At 38.0% G+C, this 15,680-nt stretch overlaps 1 protein-coding gene across 6 annotated transcripts in view; it reads left to right on the top strand.

Moving 5' to 3' along the window:
• RBM46 (RNA binding motif protein 46) overlaps window positions 1-15,680 on the top strand; it is a 67,023-nt gene that overhangs the window by 28,934 nt on the left and 22,409 nt on the right. The window contains exon 6 of one of the 6 annotated variants that reach the window (XM_008144239.3): window positions 3,208-4,003. The exons of 3 other annotated variants lie outside the window; for them this stretch is intronic. In XM_008144239.3, coding sequence (XP_008142461.1) covers window positions 3,208-3,407 — 200 coding nt within the window. In that variant the 3' untranslated portion in view covers window positions 3,408-4,003. Of the gene's footprint in view, window positions 1-2,191; window positions 2,381-3,207; window positions 4,004-15,680 lie in introns of those variants that run through there. 2 more of the 6 variants (XM_054716964.1, XM_028152038.2) reach the window with 2 other exon arrangements.

The raw sequence follows: 15,680 nt of genomic DNA, 5'->3' as shown, positions 1-15,680 counted from the left end.
CAGCCATCCATTACTAAGAGACAATAACTTCCTTTCTTATCCAGCCATCCATTACTAAGATTAGCATACTCAAAGCCTCCTCTAAATCATCTTAAAACAGACTGACCTAAACTACTCTGGGCTTAGTCTTAGAAAAAACACAAACAAAAAACATCGGCCATTTAATATCTACTTCTTGCCCTTTGCTGTCAGTTGCCAGATAGGAAAAATCAAGTAGAGGATAAAAACTATCTTTTTAAATTTTGTCAAAATATAATTTTATTAGGGAAAGTAAATGAGATAAAAAAAAATCAGTCAATTTGATCATACTAATGTATTTCAGCCAAAAGTATCACTTAAAATTTTCTAGTTAATGCTTTTTAAATATTTCATAGGTTTAAGTTGCTTAATAACTAGCAATTCTAAAAAATCTCCCTTCTACTTTACACTTAGTTTTTGATGTTCTGTACTAGGATGGAAAGTACAAAGTAATAAATGATAAATGTTATTTATATTTTATAATATAGATGAACTTTTTTAAACTCTATGTTTGAATCCAGCTGTACTTCACCTTCTGGGTATGTACAGTGTTATTTAAAAAACTTTGTTTTTCAGATGAAATTCAGTGGCCCAGTGAAGAAAAACTATTGAATTATTTCAGTCATGGTTATTTGAATATTAGCAATTGAAATAATAAAATGGTGAAATAACATTAAAAGATTTTTAATGTCCCATCAAAATGGAAATAAGTGCTTAAAATATGAGGAATGGGAAGTGTATTGCATAGATAAAAATATCAGGTGCTTTACTCTTACAGATTGGTGTTGGGAGTGTAAAATGGTATAAGCTGTGTTTGATAGTACCTCAAAAAGTTAAATATAGTGTTACCATATGTATCAGCAATTCAATTCCTAGGTATTCACTCAAGAGAATTGAAATCATATGTCCATGCAAAATCTTGTACAAATTATTTCTTAGCATTATTTATAGTAGCCAAAAGGTAGAAACAAGCTTAATGACCATTGACTAGTTAATAGATAAATAAGATGTTGTATAGTATACATACAATGAATATAAAATGGAAAGAAGTTCTGGTACATACTACAACATGGTTGAACCTTGAAACCATTTTATGCTAAGAAGCCAGTTAGAAAGGATGACATAAATTGTATGGTTCAATTTATATGGAAAATCCAGAATAGGCAAATCTATAGAAAACGAAAAATTAGTGGTTGCTGGGGCTGGGGGAGAAGGAATGGGGAGTGACTGCTAATAGGTACTGCGTTTCTGTTTAGAGTGATGAAAGTATTCTCTATATTGGTGTGGGTTGCACAACTTTATGAAATACTTACAAATCTTATAAACATCTGAAGCTTTTTGTTTTCTAATCTTTGTAGTATTTGGGGAAGATTTTCTTCTCTTGATTTATCCTGTATGAATGAAGTCATCAGTGTCAATTTCTAATTTTGTATTTTGATTAAGTCTCCTTAAAAATGTGAGAATACAACAGTTGAGTATTTTTAAAATTAAAGGCTTACAGTATGGTACTATCAGAAATGCACATTTCCAGACCTAAGCACTATATGTCATTAGTCAGTTTTCTGACTATGTTTGAGAAATCTTCCTCTGAAGGTATCTCTTCTGACCACATTTCATGAATAGACTGCATTAGCTCTTGAATGGATATAGACCCAAAGTGAAAGTGGTTTCTCTGTGAAACATTTCCCCTCCTACTAAAGAGCTACTCTTCTCAGTATTGTCTATTGAAATTGAAAGAGCTTTTAGTTGTGTCATAGCCACATGGCTTAAAAGAAATTGACTGGATTGGTGTAATTATCTTTAGGAGGAGAGAACCAGAATTTTTTCTAAAGTAATGATTTGAATTATAGGAGCACTAACTTTCTGTTTATACTTAATACCATAACCCTTCAGGCAGAGTGGATCCTTTAAGAGAAGAATTCTGTGATACCTGCAGTTATCCTACTTTGGTATCAAAGTAATTCCTTATCCAATTTTCAAATACTAGGAATATTTTGAACTGGATGCTTTTAATGTCTTTATGTCTTCTTGGAACAAACTGCTTTTACTAATCTTGTGGTACCATTAATAAAAATACAAAGGTTATAAAGTTATTCTAATTAGTGTTTTACAATGCTGGAAATCAAACCAATGTTTAATTGATTTTTATTTTTCCATTTTTTTTCTTAACTAGGTCCTTTCTGATGTTGCTTGAGCTTATTCTTCTGCAGTTGATCTCATTCCTGTTGGCTAAATATTAAGTCCCATGACAACATTAAGTTAATGCTCATTTGTTTTAGGCCTCATATATAGTTCTAGGAAATACAGAAACAAACTTTTATCTGTATATTAGATGACCTAATTCCTTTTCATTCATTCTTAAAAACACCATAACTTCTATAAATAATCATTTTATAGTTATTGTCACACCTTTGGCTTATTCTCTACTAAAGAACATAGTTGAGTTTTTGGAAAATATGGGATTTACAAATTTGGTCTTTAATATTCACACACATCTATAAACATTACAATTAATGAAGCAGGAAATTATTGCTGCATAAGATGAATGTTTATTGTGAAGCAGTAATATTTCAAATGTAATTGTTTTTTTAAAAAAATTTGGTTAAATTTTTGGATTTTTCTATACTATAAGTTGATAATGTTTTTTTGAAGTTTATTTTATAAAGATGATTCATTTTACTGTTTTATGGTACCAGTAGGATGCTAATATTAAATTGATGTGTTGAGTTATATAAATGTTTATATTAGTATTTAAATAATGAAATATCGGACAGTTAGTTTTATGGTCCAGGGGTGAATGTTTTTGCTGGTTTGATACCTAATACAGTTTCCAAAAGAGAAGCAAATATGAATTTGCTGTTTTTATCTTTAGAAATCAGAGCTTTTTTTGTGATAAAAAAGACACAAAACAATTAATAGATATCCAAAAAATAGATATCCAAGAATGTATTTTAGTAAGATCTCTAAAGCACTGTCAGTGAAAGAAACATAATACTGATTAATAAAACAGTCAGGATTTTCCATGCAGTGAATACTGACACAGTCTTAACCAGCAATATAGTATTGCCAGGATTTTGAGTGTTAGAACATTATGTTAAATGGTGATTATAGTTTTAATGCTTTGTCTCTTTGAATTAAATTTGTATCCATAAAGATGTGCAGCATAATTGTTCATGTATTTATTTACAGACTACAATTTCCGTCGCAGCTCAATAAATAGTATTTCCCCTGTTAGTGCTACCCTCTCTTCTGGGACTCCCAGCGTGCTTCCTTATACTTCAAGGCCTTATTCTTATCCAAGCTATCCCTTATCACCAACAATATCACTTGCTAATGGCAGCCATGTTGGACAGCGACTGTATATCTCCAATCAGGCCTCATTCTTCTGAAGAAATACTGTAAACATGAGAATGAAAGTTTCTTTGTAAAGCATGCTAATTAAAATACTGTTCTATTTTAGAATTGGGTTTGCACTTTTGGTTTTAAAATGATAGATATATATTTATTTCAACAAACATGAGCCATAATTCAGAATAATCCACCACTGTGTAGAACTTACAAAAATGTAAACTTTTGCCACTTTAAATACTTCTAATTCATGAGCAAGCAATAGAACCCATTAGTTTATGCTAAAATTTTTGCATAACAACTTCGCTACATAGCATTTCGCAATATTAAAGCATTTGCAGACAATGGTTACACTGGATTTGATTACCAAGGATCACTATCTGTCTTAGAGATGAGAACAGTTATAGAACCAGAAGCATCTAACGTATTATGTAGAAAGAAATGAAGGAGATAAAGAGATACAAATTTTACTCAGTACTAAAGAAAAAAGCAATTAACCATTGTGGTCCTTGAACTATTAATATTTTAGTTAATTATTCGTTATAGAAATAAATCATAATTTTGCTGTTAATATAGTTAAGGTTTTTATGGTTATACTTGTGTTTTTGATATTCACTGTATAGTTGTTTGAGTAATAAGTGTTATGGTTATTTAATGTTGAAATCATGTGTTGTTTAATTTTTGTACTTGAATTCAAAATTTTGACATTAAATATGTGATGTTTGAATATGCATGTGTTTTGTTTTATTAGTATGAACAAAAAATTAGCTCTCACAATCAGCTTGACTTTTTCTTGAAAAGAGTTTTTACTGGGTGTACAGTCATTGGCTCTGTGTCTTCCTGGGACCAAAACAGGATATTGCAGAAAGTTGTTGGTCTTATGAAATACAGTGATAAAATTCCTTTTCAGAGGCCAATGGAAATATTTTGTTGATGAACCCAGTGAAGTTTCCTAAATAATTAATGAACCCGGTCATTTGATTGCTTAATATTTTAGTAGTGTATATTTATAATGAATTTCTAATGATGGTTTGCATCATCAATAGAGACAAAAATACATTCTTTGATACTGACATTAACTTTGTTGATCAGCTCATTGTGTAGCTGTATGACACAGGATTTGCATACATAGAATATTAAATGGTTACAAATATTTCTCCTTAGTAGGAGAAATTTAATAGTTTTTAGCACAAGTTTTATAGAGAATAAGTCTCATTTTTTTTCATCCTCTAAAGAAGGTCCATTTCATATAACCAAATGCAGTAATTAACTTTCCAGGTTACTACCTTAGGTTTTCTAATTTAAATAAGAACATATACTGTACTTAACATTAATTTTTTCCTGTGTGAATTGCATGAATTTTACAATTATCATGACTAGGTTCATATCACCCTTCAGCAAACATACAATAAATGTCAGTTACTGTGGTAATATTCTTAGGATACAGAGGTGACTCAGATTCCAAATTGAAAGAAAAAGACATTAATTTTTCATAGGAATGTTGGGAATGGCCCAAATCATAATAATTACAAGTTCCCACATTGCTTTCTTTTTCACCTTGAAAAATAAACAATTCAGAGAGCTTACCAACCACACTGTATTTAGAGTTCTTTGGTAATGTGATAGGACACTAATATCAGATTTGATGACCACTTCTGCCAAGTAACAGCCCTTTGAACTTGGACAAAATTTTACATCTGTAAAATGGTGATAAACACTTTATAATGTTAAAGGTAAAATACCTGCCAGATAGAAGGCACTCAAGTGGTAGCTGAAACTATTTTGGTATAATTATACAAGGTGTGGCAAAAGTGGGTTTACAGTTGTGCGTATGGAAACATTGTAGTCAATAATACAAGAATAAACAGTTTGGGTACTCACAACTACAAACCTTCCCTGTGTAAAGAATGTAGTATTCATTTAATTGTACTAGTTTTTCATCTCTTCTGTTCCCTTCAACCAGAAATCTAGAAATGCCGACATTCATGTCAAATACGGTCCCTTTCTATGATATTGTGGTTGAGCAGTTAATTTTTGTCATCCTGCATATAAACTTCCATTCGGCTTGTGAACATAGTTACTAGTTATCTGCTGCTTTAATTCTTATAAAATGTCTTTGATTCAAGTGAGGGCTTCCCTAGTTAGTTGATCACAAGTTATTATTGATGTCTCTTCTGAAGATATCCCATTATCAAAATCTTTGTGCAATTTTGTACAGAAAGATTGATTTTATCTCTTCTCCAGTTTGCTTTTACAATGTTGGAGCAGAAAAGATTTCTCTGATTCAAGTTCTAGAAGCCATAATAAAAATGGTAGGTAGGTCCAGTTTAAAAAGAAAAGCCTGAGTGGCTAGAAAGTACCAAAGGTTATATCAAAAAGCAAGTGGTAAACATGGAAAATAATTGGAAATCATTTCACAAAAGGCTTATCTAAAATATTTCCAAATACCAATAAGAAAAGACCACCCAAGAGAAAAATGGATAAAATGCATGAATTGGCAGCTGACAAATGGCCCTTAAATATATTTTTAAAATGTGATTTATCTCCTAATAAGAGAAATGCAAATTAAAAGTTTAGGTGTGCAGAAATTTTAAAGTTTGACAAACTTTTGGTAAGCCTTTAAGGAGATGTATTCGCATACATTGCCAGTGGGATTATAAAATGGTATATAGAGCAATTTGGCAGCTGTCATCCAAAATTACAAATACTTAAATCTTTGACCCAAAACCCTACTTCTGAGATATATTTGCATGTGTGCATATGAAATGATGTATGTAAAAGGCCATTCATTGAAACATATTTGTAACTCAATACCCATCATTCGAGGACTAAATAAAATAACACATTTATTGGTGCATATTAAGAAGTTGTACAAAAGAGAATAGGGACAGTTCTTTATACCTAATATAGAGTTAGTGTTAAGTGAAAAAGAGTAAGGTTCAGAAATAAGTGTGTAATATACTATGCTGTATTTTGGATGAAGAGGGAGAAAATGTGTATGTTCCTATATTTGCAAACAAAACGAAGTATGTATAAAAAACTAAGTGATTATGAGGAAAGCTACTGAGATAACACTTTACAGGTTTCCTTTACTGGAGACACAGTGCAATGATAAATCTGTCATCTATATAAAAATTTTAAGGTAAAAAAAACATAACTTCTCAGAAACAAAATGATCTCTAGTGAACCATAATCTGAACAGAAACACATTAGGGAAACCGACACTGATCTATTTATTACTCAGTGATCAGAAGTTAATGTGTTTCAAGTAGGGATCCAGGATAAAATAAACCAGGTGGTAAATACAGCAATGCAAGCAGCTATGTACTTCAGTACTTTTGACTCAATGGGCCTAATGTACTTGAAATGTGTCACTATGATGTGTGTGTGAAGCATGTATAATCTCTCATTTGGAACAAATTCATGTTCTCTTAGGTCAGTGATCGGCAAACTGCAGCTTACAAGCCACATGCGGCTTTTTGGCCCCTTGAGTGTGGCTCTTCCACAAAATACCACGTGCGGGCACACACGTACAGTGTGATTGAAACTTTGTGGCCCATGTGCAGAAGTTGGTTTTCGGCTCTCAAAAGAAATTTCAGTCATTGTACTGTTGATATTTGGCTCTGTTGACTAATGAGTTTGCCGACCACTGTCTTAGGTAAATAATTCACCTCATGAGAAACAGCTCTTAGCCAGGGATTAGGCTTAATGGAGACTGTCCCTCATGAATTGGGTGTTTGATTCCAAATAAAGTTGAGCATGTCCAGCAGCACCACTCAAGAGGAAATGCTGTATGACAGTCTAGAAGACTCTATGCCATACTGCCATCCCTTACTCAATCTCTCTTAACAAGAGGGTTGCTAAAATCGGTTCGCTAAGGGGAAAAAGTTGGAACCTAGTATTCTAAGGAGAATGGAAGTCACCAAAAACTAAATCTCGACAAATTTTTCTAGCAACTATATAGAATAATAACAAAAATAAGGCAACACATGATCCGCAGCATCAGCATAACTAGAGAACACTATAATCAACTGTCAAATATACAATGCAGTATTAATTATAGTTATTATGCTGTATATTTCATTTCATAACTTATTTTATAGCTATAAGTTTGTATTTTTTAGCCACTTGACCCATTTCATCCACCTCTGGCAAACACCAATTTATTATCTGGATCTATTAGCCCATGTTTTTGTTTTGTTTTGAGATTCCACATCTAAATGAGATCATATGATTATTTGTTTTTCTCTGACTTATACTCTTAGCATAATGTCCTCAAGGTCTATCCATATTGTCACAAATGGCAATATTTCCTTTATTATGATTGAAATATATATTTTATGGTTGAAATATATATATGTAATTTATGTATGTTATAAATTTATATGTTATAATTTATATGTTATGTGTAATTTCTATAAATGCATATTATAAATTTGTTATAAATTATATATGTTATGAATTTTTATATGTTATAATTTATATATGTTATAAATTATATATATTATTATATATATATATAATATACTAGAGGCCCATTGCACGAAGAGATTCGTGCAATAGGCCTTCCTTCCCCTGGCTGCCGGCACCGGTTTTCCTCTGGCACCTGGGACCCAGGCCTTCCCTCTGGCCGCACCTTCAGTGTTTGCTCTGGCTGGAGCGCAGCTCCTGTAGCTCCCTCTACCCAAAGCCCTCCCCCTCATAGCAGACGTCCTGCCCCGCCTGGCCACTCCATGACTGCATGTGTGCTGCCCAGAGACCCAGAGTGGCTGGGGGGCAGGGGCGCCACCATCATTGTTGGGTTAATTTGCATACGCACTCCTGATTGGCTGGTGGGTGTAGTGAAGTGACGGTCAATTTGCATGTTACTCTTTTATTAGTGTAGATAAATAACATTTTCTTTATTCATTCATCCATTGGTGGACACTTAGGTTGCTTCCATGTATTAGCTATTATAATATTGCTGCAATGAAATGGGGGTACATATATTTTTTCAGGTTAATGTTTTCATTTCCTTCATATAAATACCCAGAAGTGGAATTTCTGGATGATATGGTAGTTCTGTTTTTAATTTTTTTATAATCTCCATACTGTTTTTGTAGTGGGTGCACCAATTTACATCTCCACCAATAGTGTATACCTTTCCTTTTCTCTACAGCCTCACCAATACTTGTTAGCTGTTGTCTTTTTCATGATAGCCATTCTAACAAGTGTGAGATGATACCTTATGGTTTTGATTTGCATTTCTCTGATCATTAGTGATGTTAAGCAACTTTTCAGGTATCTGTTGGTCATTTGTATATTTTTGTAAAAAAATTATTCAGATCCTGTGCTCATTTTAAAAATCATCTTCGTTTTTTTTCTATTGAGTTGTATAAGTCTATATAAAAATATATGAGTATGTATGTATTTGGGGTATTAATTCCTTATCAAGATAAATGATTTGCAAATATTTTCTCCTTTTCCATAGGTTGTCTTTTTATTTTGTTGATTGTTTTCTTTACTGTACAGAACTTTTTAGTTTGAAATAGTCCCACTTGTGTATTTGTGCTTTTGCTGCCATTGCTTTTGGCTTTATATCCAAAATATTGCGAAGACTGAAGTCTAGGAACTTAATTATTTTCTTTTCTTTAGGAGCTTTATGGTTTCAGTTCTTACATTCAAGTCTTTATTTTAGTTGATTTTTGTGTATGTTGTAAGATAGTGATCCAATGTCACTCTTATGCATGTGGCTGTCCAGTTTTTCAAACCCATTCATTAGAGATATTATCCTTTACTCATTGTATAATTTTGGCTTCTTTGCCATAAATTAATAGTTTGTACATGCATAGCTTTATTTCTGGGTTCTCTATTCTGTTCCATTGATCTCTGTGTCTGTTTGTGTGCCAGTACCATACTGTTTTAATTAGGGATTGCATTGAATCTGTGTATGGCTCTGGGCTAGTATGGACATTTTAATAATATTAATTCTTCCATGACAAAGAATATATTTTCATTTATTTGTGTCTTCTTTAGTTCCTTAATAAATGTCTGTATAGTTTTCAGTGTATAGGTCTTTGGCTTTCTTGGTTAAATTTATTCTTCAGTATTTTACTCTTTTTGATGCAATTGTAACTGGTGTTGTTTTATTAATTACTCTTTCTAGTAGTTCATTTTTAGTGTATTTAAATGCAGTGATTTTTGTATATTGATTTTATATCTTGCAGCTTTCCTGAATTAATTTATTTTGACAGTTCTGGGTGGAGTCTTTAGAATCATCCTATCCTATAAAATAAAAGCCCAGCAACTGAATGGTGGAACGACCAGAACAACTGCTCGACCAGTCGCTGTGATGTGAACTGACCACCAGGGGACAGATACTCAATGCAGGAGCTGCCCCCTGGTGGTCAGTGTGCTCCCACAGTGGGAGCGCTGCTCTGCTCACTGGGATGAGCGGCGTTCCCACAGCGGGCCATCCCAACAGGCCACGCCCCCCCACCAGTGCATGAATCCCATGCACCGGCCTCTAATCCTAGCTAATAAAGAGGGAATATGCTAATTGACCCTCATGCTGTCACAAAGATAGCAGCTCCCACAGCCATTAAGAAGGGAATATGCTGCCCTGACCAGTTTGGCTCAGTGGATAGAGCATCAGCCTGCGGACTGAAGGGTTCCAGGTTTGATTCCAATCAAGGGCATGTACCTTGGTTGCAGGCACATCCCCAGTAGGGGGTGTGCAAGAGGCAGCTGATCAATGTTTCTCTCTCATTGATGTTTCTAACTCTCTATCCCTCTCCCTTCCTCTCTGTAAAAAATCAATAAAATATATAAAAAATAAGGAGGGAATATGCTAATTGCTTCCCCACCCTCAAAGATGGCAGCGCCCACAGCCAATAAGGAGAGAATATGCTAATTGACTGCCCTGCCCTCAAAGATGGCGGCACCCACAGCTACAAGATGTCAGCACCCAGTCCCCTCAGCCCCCCAGCCACCCAGGGCCAGCCTGAGGTGCAGACAAGCTTCAGATGGTGGCTGCCCAGCTGTCCAGGGCTGCCCGAGACTCAGGTAACCAGGGCCGGCCGAGACTTTTGCTGCCGGCAGTGGCAGCAGCAGAGGTGTGATGGAGCGTCGCCTTACCCTGATTGCTGGGTCACCTCCTGCCCCTGAGGGCTCCTGGACTGTGAGGGGGCAGGCCAGCTGAGGGACTCCTGCTCTAGTGCATGAATTTTCATGCACCAGGCCTCTAGTGTATATACATAAAAAAACATGTCATATGCAAATAGAAACAGTCTTTTTGTTTTTTCCAATTTTACTGACTTATTTTTATTATCTAATTTCTCGCTAGGACTTTCAGACTATATTTAATAAGAGTGTAAGAGTGGGCATCCTTGTATTCTTGTTGAGAATAGCTTTTTGTATTAGGTTACTGGTTCAGTTTCATTTTTTTGCATGTGGCTGTCTGGTTTTTGCAAAACCATTTATGAAGAAACTGCCCTTTCCCCATTGCTTATTAGCTACTTTGTTGTAAATTAATTCACCATATATTCATGGATTTACTTCTGGGCTCTTTATTCTGTTTTCATTGACATATGTACCTGTTTTTAGTGACATTTCCATATATATATTTTTTACTATAACTTTGTAATACAGTTTGAAATCAGAAAGCATGATGCCTGCAGTTTTGTTCTTCATGAAGAGCTATTTTTGAGCTCCTGATGCATACCTTGGTGAAATGGAAGAGATGTGTTAAGGCATCTGGAAAACTGCATGGAAAAAAATAGGAATAGAGGGCTTAAGGGTGAACTAATGGTCCATCTCAACTGTGAAATAGTGGGGGGAAAACTTGGTATATACAGGCAGTCTCTTCTGGGATAGGAGGGTCAAAAGAATTCTGTGTGGTAGAAAAAAACAGCAAAAGTGGAAATTCAGGATCCTGCGAGGCAAATGAGAACCACAAAAAGAAAAGGCATCTGACCCTGAGCACTGACAAAAAAACAATCCAATAAGAGAAATTGTGCTTGACTACACTGAGATCAGTGAGCATTCTTAAACTTGGAATCTTATGAACCACTCATAATTGCCAACCCTATCTGTGAAATGAATAGACATAAGCAATCTACTTCTTTACAAAGCCACTATAAAAAAATGAAAAAGTATCTCAGCTGATGAAAATGTTCTTAAAATGCCAAACACTAGATAGCAGAAAACAGTTACATTATACACCAAACTGAAATATCCTCATGCATTTGGCATTTTCGAGGAAAAACAAAAACCACCTTGTAACAACTCAGGCAATGTCCTCCTGAAGCTTCTTGAGGCATCTTATGGATGATGAGCTTTTACCCATTATATGACCAAGGAAACCTTAGCAAAAGCAATGATGCTAAGCATTTCATCTATTTAATTGTAAATCTAAGGCTAAAAAGGGAGGCTAACAGTGGTAATATAATCCTATATAATAAAGAGGTAACATGAAAATTGACTGTCACACCCTCGCACAAGATGGCCACCCCCATGTGGTCACAAGATGGCCACCACAAGATGGCCGGCAGGGGAGGGCAATTGTGGGTAATAAGGCCAGCAGGGAAGGGCAGTTGAGGGTAACCAGGCCAGCAGGGGAGGAAGAGCAGTTGGGGGCGATCGGGCTGGCAGGGGAGGGCAGTTGGGGGCACTTAGGCCGGCAGGGGAGCAGTTAGGTGTCGATCAGGCTGGCAGGGGAATTGTTAGGGGGTGATCAGGCTGGCCGGCAGAAGCGTTTAGGGGCAATCAGGCTGGAAGACAGGCGAGTGGTTGGAAGCCAGCAGTCCTGGATTGTGAGAGGGATGTCCAACTGCCGGTTTAGGCCCGGTCTCACAGGGATCGGGCCTAAACTGGCAGTTGGACATCCCCCGAGGGGTCCCAGATTGGAGAGGGTGCAGGCTGGGCTGAGAGACTCCCCCCCCCAGTGCACGAATTTTGTGAACCGGGCCTCTAGTATAATATAATATAATATAATATAATATAATATAATATAATAGTATAATATAATATAATATAAGTATAATATAATATAATATAAAACATAATATAATTAATAAAAGAGTAAGATGCAAATTGACCATACCTTTGCGACACCCACCAGCCAATCAGGAGTGAGTATGCACATTAACCCAACAAAGATGGTGGATTAATTTGCATATGCAGGCACTGAGTGGCCGGGGGCAGGGCGGGATGCAGGTGTTCCACACTGCCCCAGCTGCTCTGGGCCTCTGGGCAGCATGGGAAGGCGGAAAGGCGGCTCCAGCTGGAACGAAGGCAGTGCTGACAGCCAGGGTAAGGAAGGCCCATTCTTGCACGAATCTTCATGCATCAGGCCTCTAGTATAGAGGCCTGGTGCACGAAATTTGTGCACGGAGGGGGGTGTCCCTCAGCCCAGCCTGAACCCTCTCCAATCTGCGACCCCTACTGGGATCGGGCCTAAACGGGCAGTCGGATATCCCTCTGACAATCCAGGACTGCTGGCTCCCAACTGCTTCCTGCCTGCCTTACTGATTGCCCCTAACTGCTTCTGCCTGCCAGCCTGATCACCCCCTAACCACTACGCTGCCAGCATGATTGATGCCTAAATGCTCCCCTGCCAGCCTGTTTGCCCCCAACTTCCCTCCTCTGCCAGCCTGGTCACCCCTAACTGCCCTCCCCTGAAGGTTTGATCACCTCCAACTGCCCTCCCTTGCAGGCCTGGTGCCTCCCAACTGCCCTCCCCTGCTGGCCATCTTGTGGTGGCCATCTTGTGTTCACATGGGGGCAGGATCTTTGACCATATGGGGGCAGCCATATTGTGTGTTGGAGTGATGGTCAATCTGCATATTACTTTTTTATTAGATAGGATATTACTAGAGGCCCATTGTATGAATTCATGCACGGGTGGGGTCTGGCTGGCCTGTCCCGATCGTGGCCTATGGGGGCCAACCAGTTGGGGGAGGGACTGCGGGAGCTTGGCCAGCCGGCCCCACCCCAGATCAGGATGGGGGGTGCCGAACGGGGGCCAGGCTGGATGAGGGGAGGAAGGTTGGCTGGCCAGCCCGTCCTCATCAGGCCGGTTGGCCAGCCACAGTGCACATCATAGTGACTGGTCATTCTGGTTGCTTGGCTTTTATATATATAGGTATATATTTTAACAAAGTAGAAAAAATGACAATAAAATTTGGAGAAGGGAAAAGGGAAGGAAGAATAAGCTCTTTGTGCGTAAATGATAGGTAGCAATAAGAGGATGCCATTAATAACTGACCTAAACCAGATTGTACAGTGTCAAGGTCAGTTATTGACTAAAAGCTTATAAAATATGTAAGTAAAGAGATAACCATCAGAGAAGACTTACATACCTTCTATAATATTAAAACAAAAAGAACAAAGAAAACACGTTTTGTAGAGAAAAGAAAAATCCTATCTAATAATAGACAAATATGCAAATTGACCATACCTCCAACACACCCACAAGCCATGCCCACAAGTCACGCCCACCATCCAATCAGAGCGAGCATGCAAATTAACCCAAACCAAGATGGCTACAGCCACAGAGAACAAGGTTTCCTAGGTAACAGAGGAAGCCAAGCTTTCCGCCTGCCCTGGCCAGGCCTAAGCCTCCACTCAAGCTACAAAGTTTCAATTATAGAAGGTAAACAAATTCAAACAAATGGCTGCAGAATGGAGCTTGAGAGAGCAGGCCAGGGTTGCCGCTGGCAACAGGGGAAGCAAAGCTTTCTGCACACCCTGGCCGGGCCCACCCGCTTAAGGCAACAAAGTTTCAATTATAACCCCAACACAAATGGCTGCCGGCCTCAGAGGGAGCCCCAGGCTTGGCTCCGCTCCAGACTACAAAGTCTCAATTGTAGAAGGAAAATAAATTCCAGATACCAGGGCCTCTGCTTGGGTTGCCAGGGGGCGTGGCCGGCCTACAAACCACCACAGGCCCCTCGCTCAGGCTGCTCCACACCCCAAGGGAACCCCCACCTGATCCGGGATGCCCTTCAGGGCAAACCAGCTGGCCCCCACCCCTGTACCTCTATCCTATCTAATAAAAGAGTAATCTGCAGATTGATCATCACTGTAACACACAATATCGCTGCCCCCATGTGGTCAAAGATCCTGCCCCCATGTGGACACAAGATGGCCACCACAAGATGGCCAGCAGGAGAGGGCAGTTGGGAGGCACCCGGACTGCAAGGGAGGGCAGTTGAGAGGGACCAAGCCTGCAAGGGAGGGCAGTTGGAGGTGATCAACCCTGCAGGAGAGGGCAATTAGGGGTGACCAGGCCGGCAGAGGAGGGAAGTTGGGGGCAAACAGGCTGGCAGCAGAGTGGTTAGGGGGTGATCAGACTGGCAGGCAGAAGCGGTTAGGGGCAATCAGGAAGGCAGGCAGGCAAGCAGTTGGGAGCCAGCAGTCCTGGATTGTGAGAGGGATGTCCGACTGCCCGTAAACGGGCAGTCGGACATCCCTTGAGGGGTCCCATATTGGCGAGGGTACAGGCTGGGCTGAGGGACAACCCCCCTCCGTGCACAAATTTCGTGCACCGGGCCTCTAGTCATAAATATAACAATGCACATAGGAATTATAGTATATCCTAAAATAGTAAGATTGTTGTGAATGGGCTTATCTCAAATTGGCTCACAAAACCAATTCCAACTCTATTACCGTATTTTTCTTGTATAAGATGCCCCATATATAAGTCACCCCCATTTTTCCAACCCCAAATTAAGAAATCAATATTTTAAAAATAAAACAGAACACATTTTTATTTAATAATTACCTCAGGTAATGTTTACATACCAGTACTATGATTTATGCAGGATATCACTTTATTCAGCCTCTGTTGCATCACTGCTCTCTTCTTAATCACTATTCCAAACATATCAATTTCTTCAACTTCTGTTGTATCACTGCTGTCTTCTGAGTCAATGTCTGTATATGTGAGATCATCCTCATAAACTGGTGGCATTTTCTGAGCTAACTTTTTTCCTGTTCTCATGGCCAACCCTTCTCTCCTCATGAAATTGAAGTGCCATTTTGTCTTTCCTGTAAAATCAACAATGTTCATTTCACTTGCAAACATTCTTGCCTGTCATTGAATAAGCTTGATTGACACATATAAGCCACTCTGGCACTGCTCCACAATCTAAGTCTTAAGCCTCTGCTCCAAGTTTGCCCATTTTGCTGGTTTTCCTCTTAAGGCCTTCTTTTTTGGTATCTTAAGGAGTTGTTCTTCCTGTTTTCTCCACTGTCTGATCATACACTCAGTGGGAGGAGGTCCAAATTGTCTCTCTACAGCTCTATTTCTATGCTCTTTTGCATACTGATTA

Source organism: Eptesicus fuscus, chromosome 6, assembly GCF_027574615.1.
Source record: "Eptesicus fuscus isolate TK198812 chromosome 6, DD_ASM_mEF_20220401, whole genome shotgun sequence".
In the NCBI taxonomy this organism is placed as follows: domain Eukaryota; kingdom Metazoa; phylum Chordata; class Mammalia; order Chiroptera; family Vespertilionidae; genus Eptesicus; species Eptesicus fuscus.
This window is presented reverse-complemented; position numbering and strand designations above follow the sequence as displayed.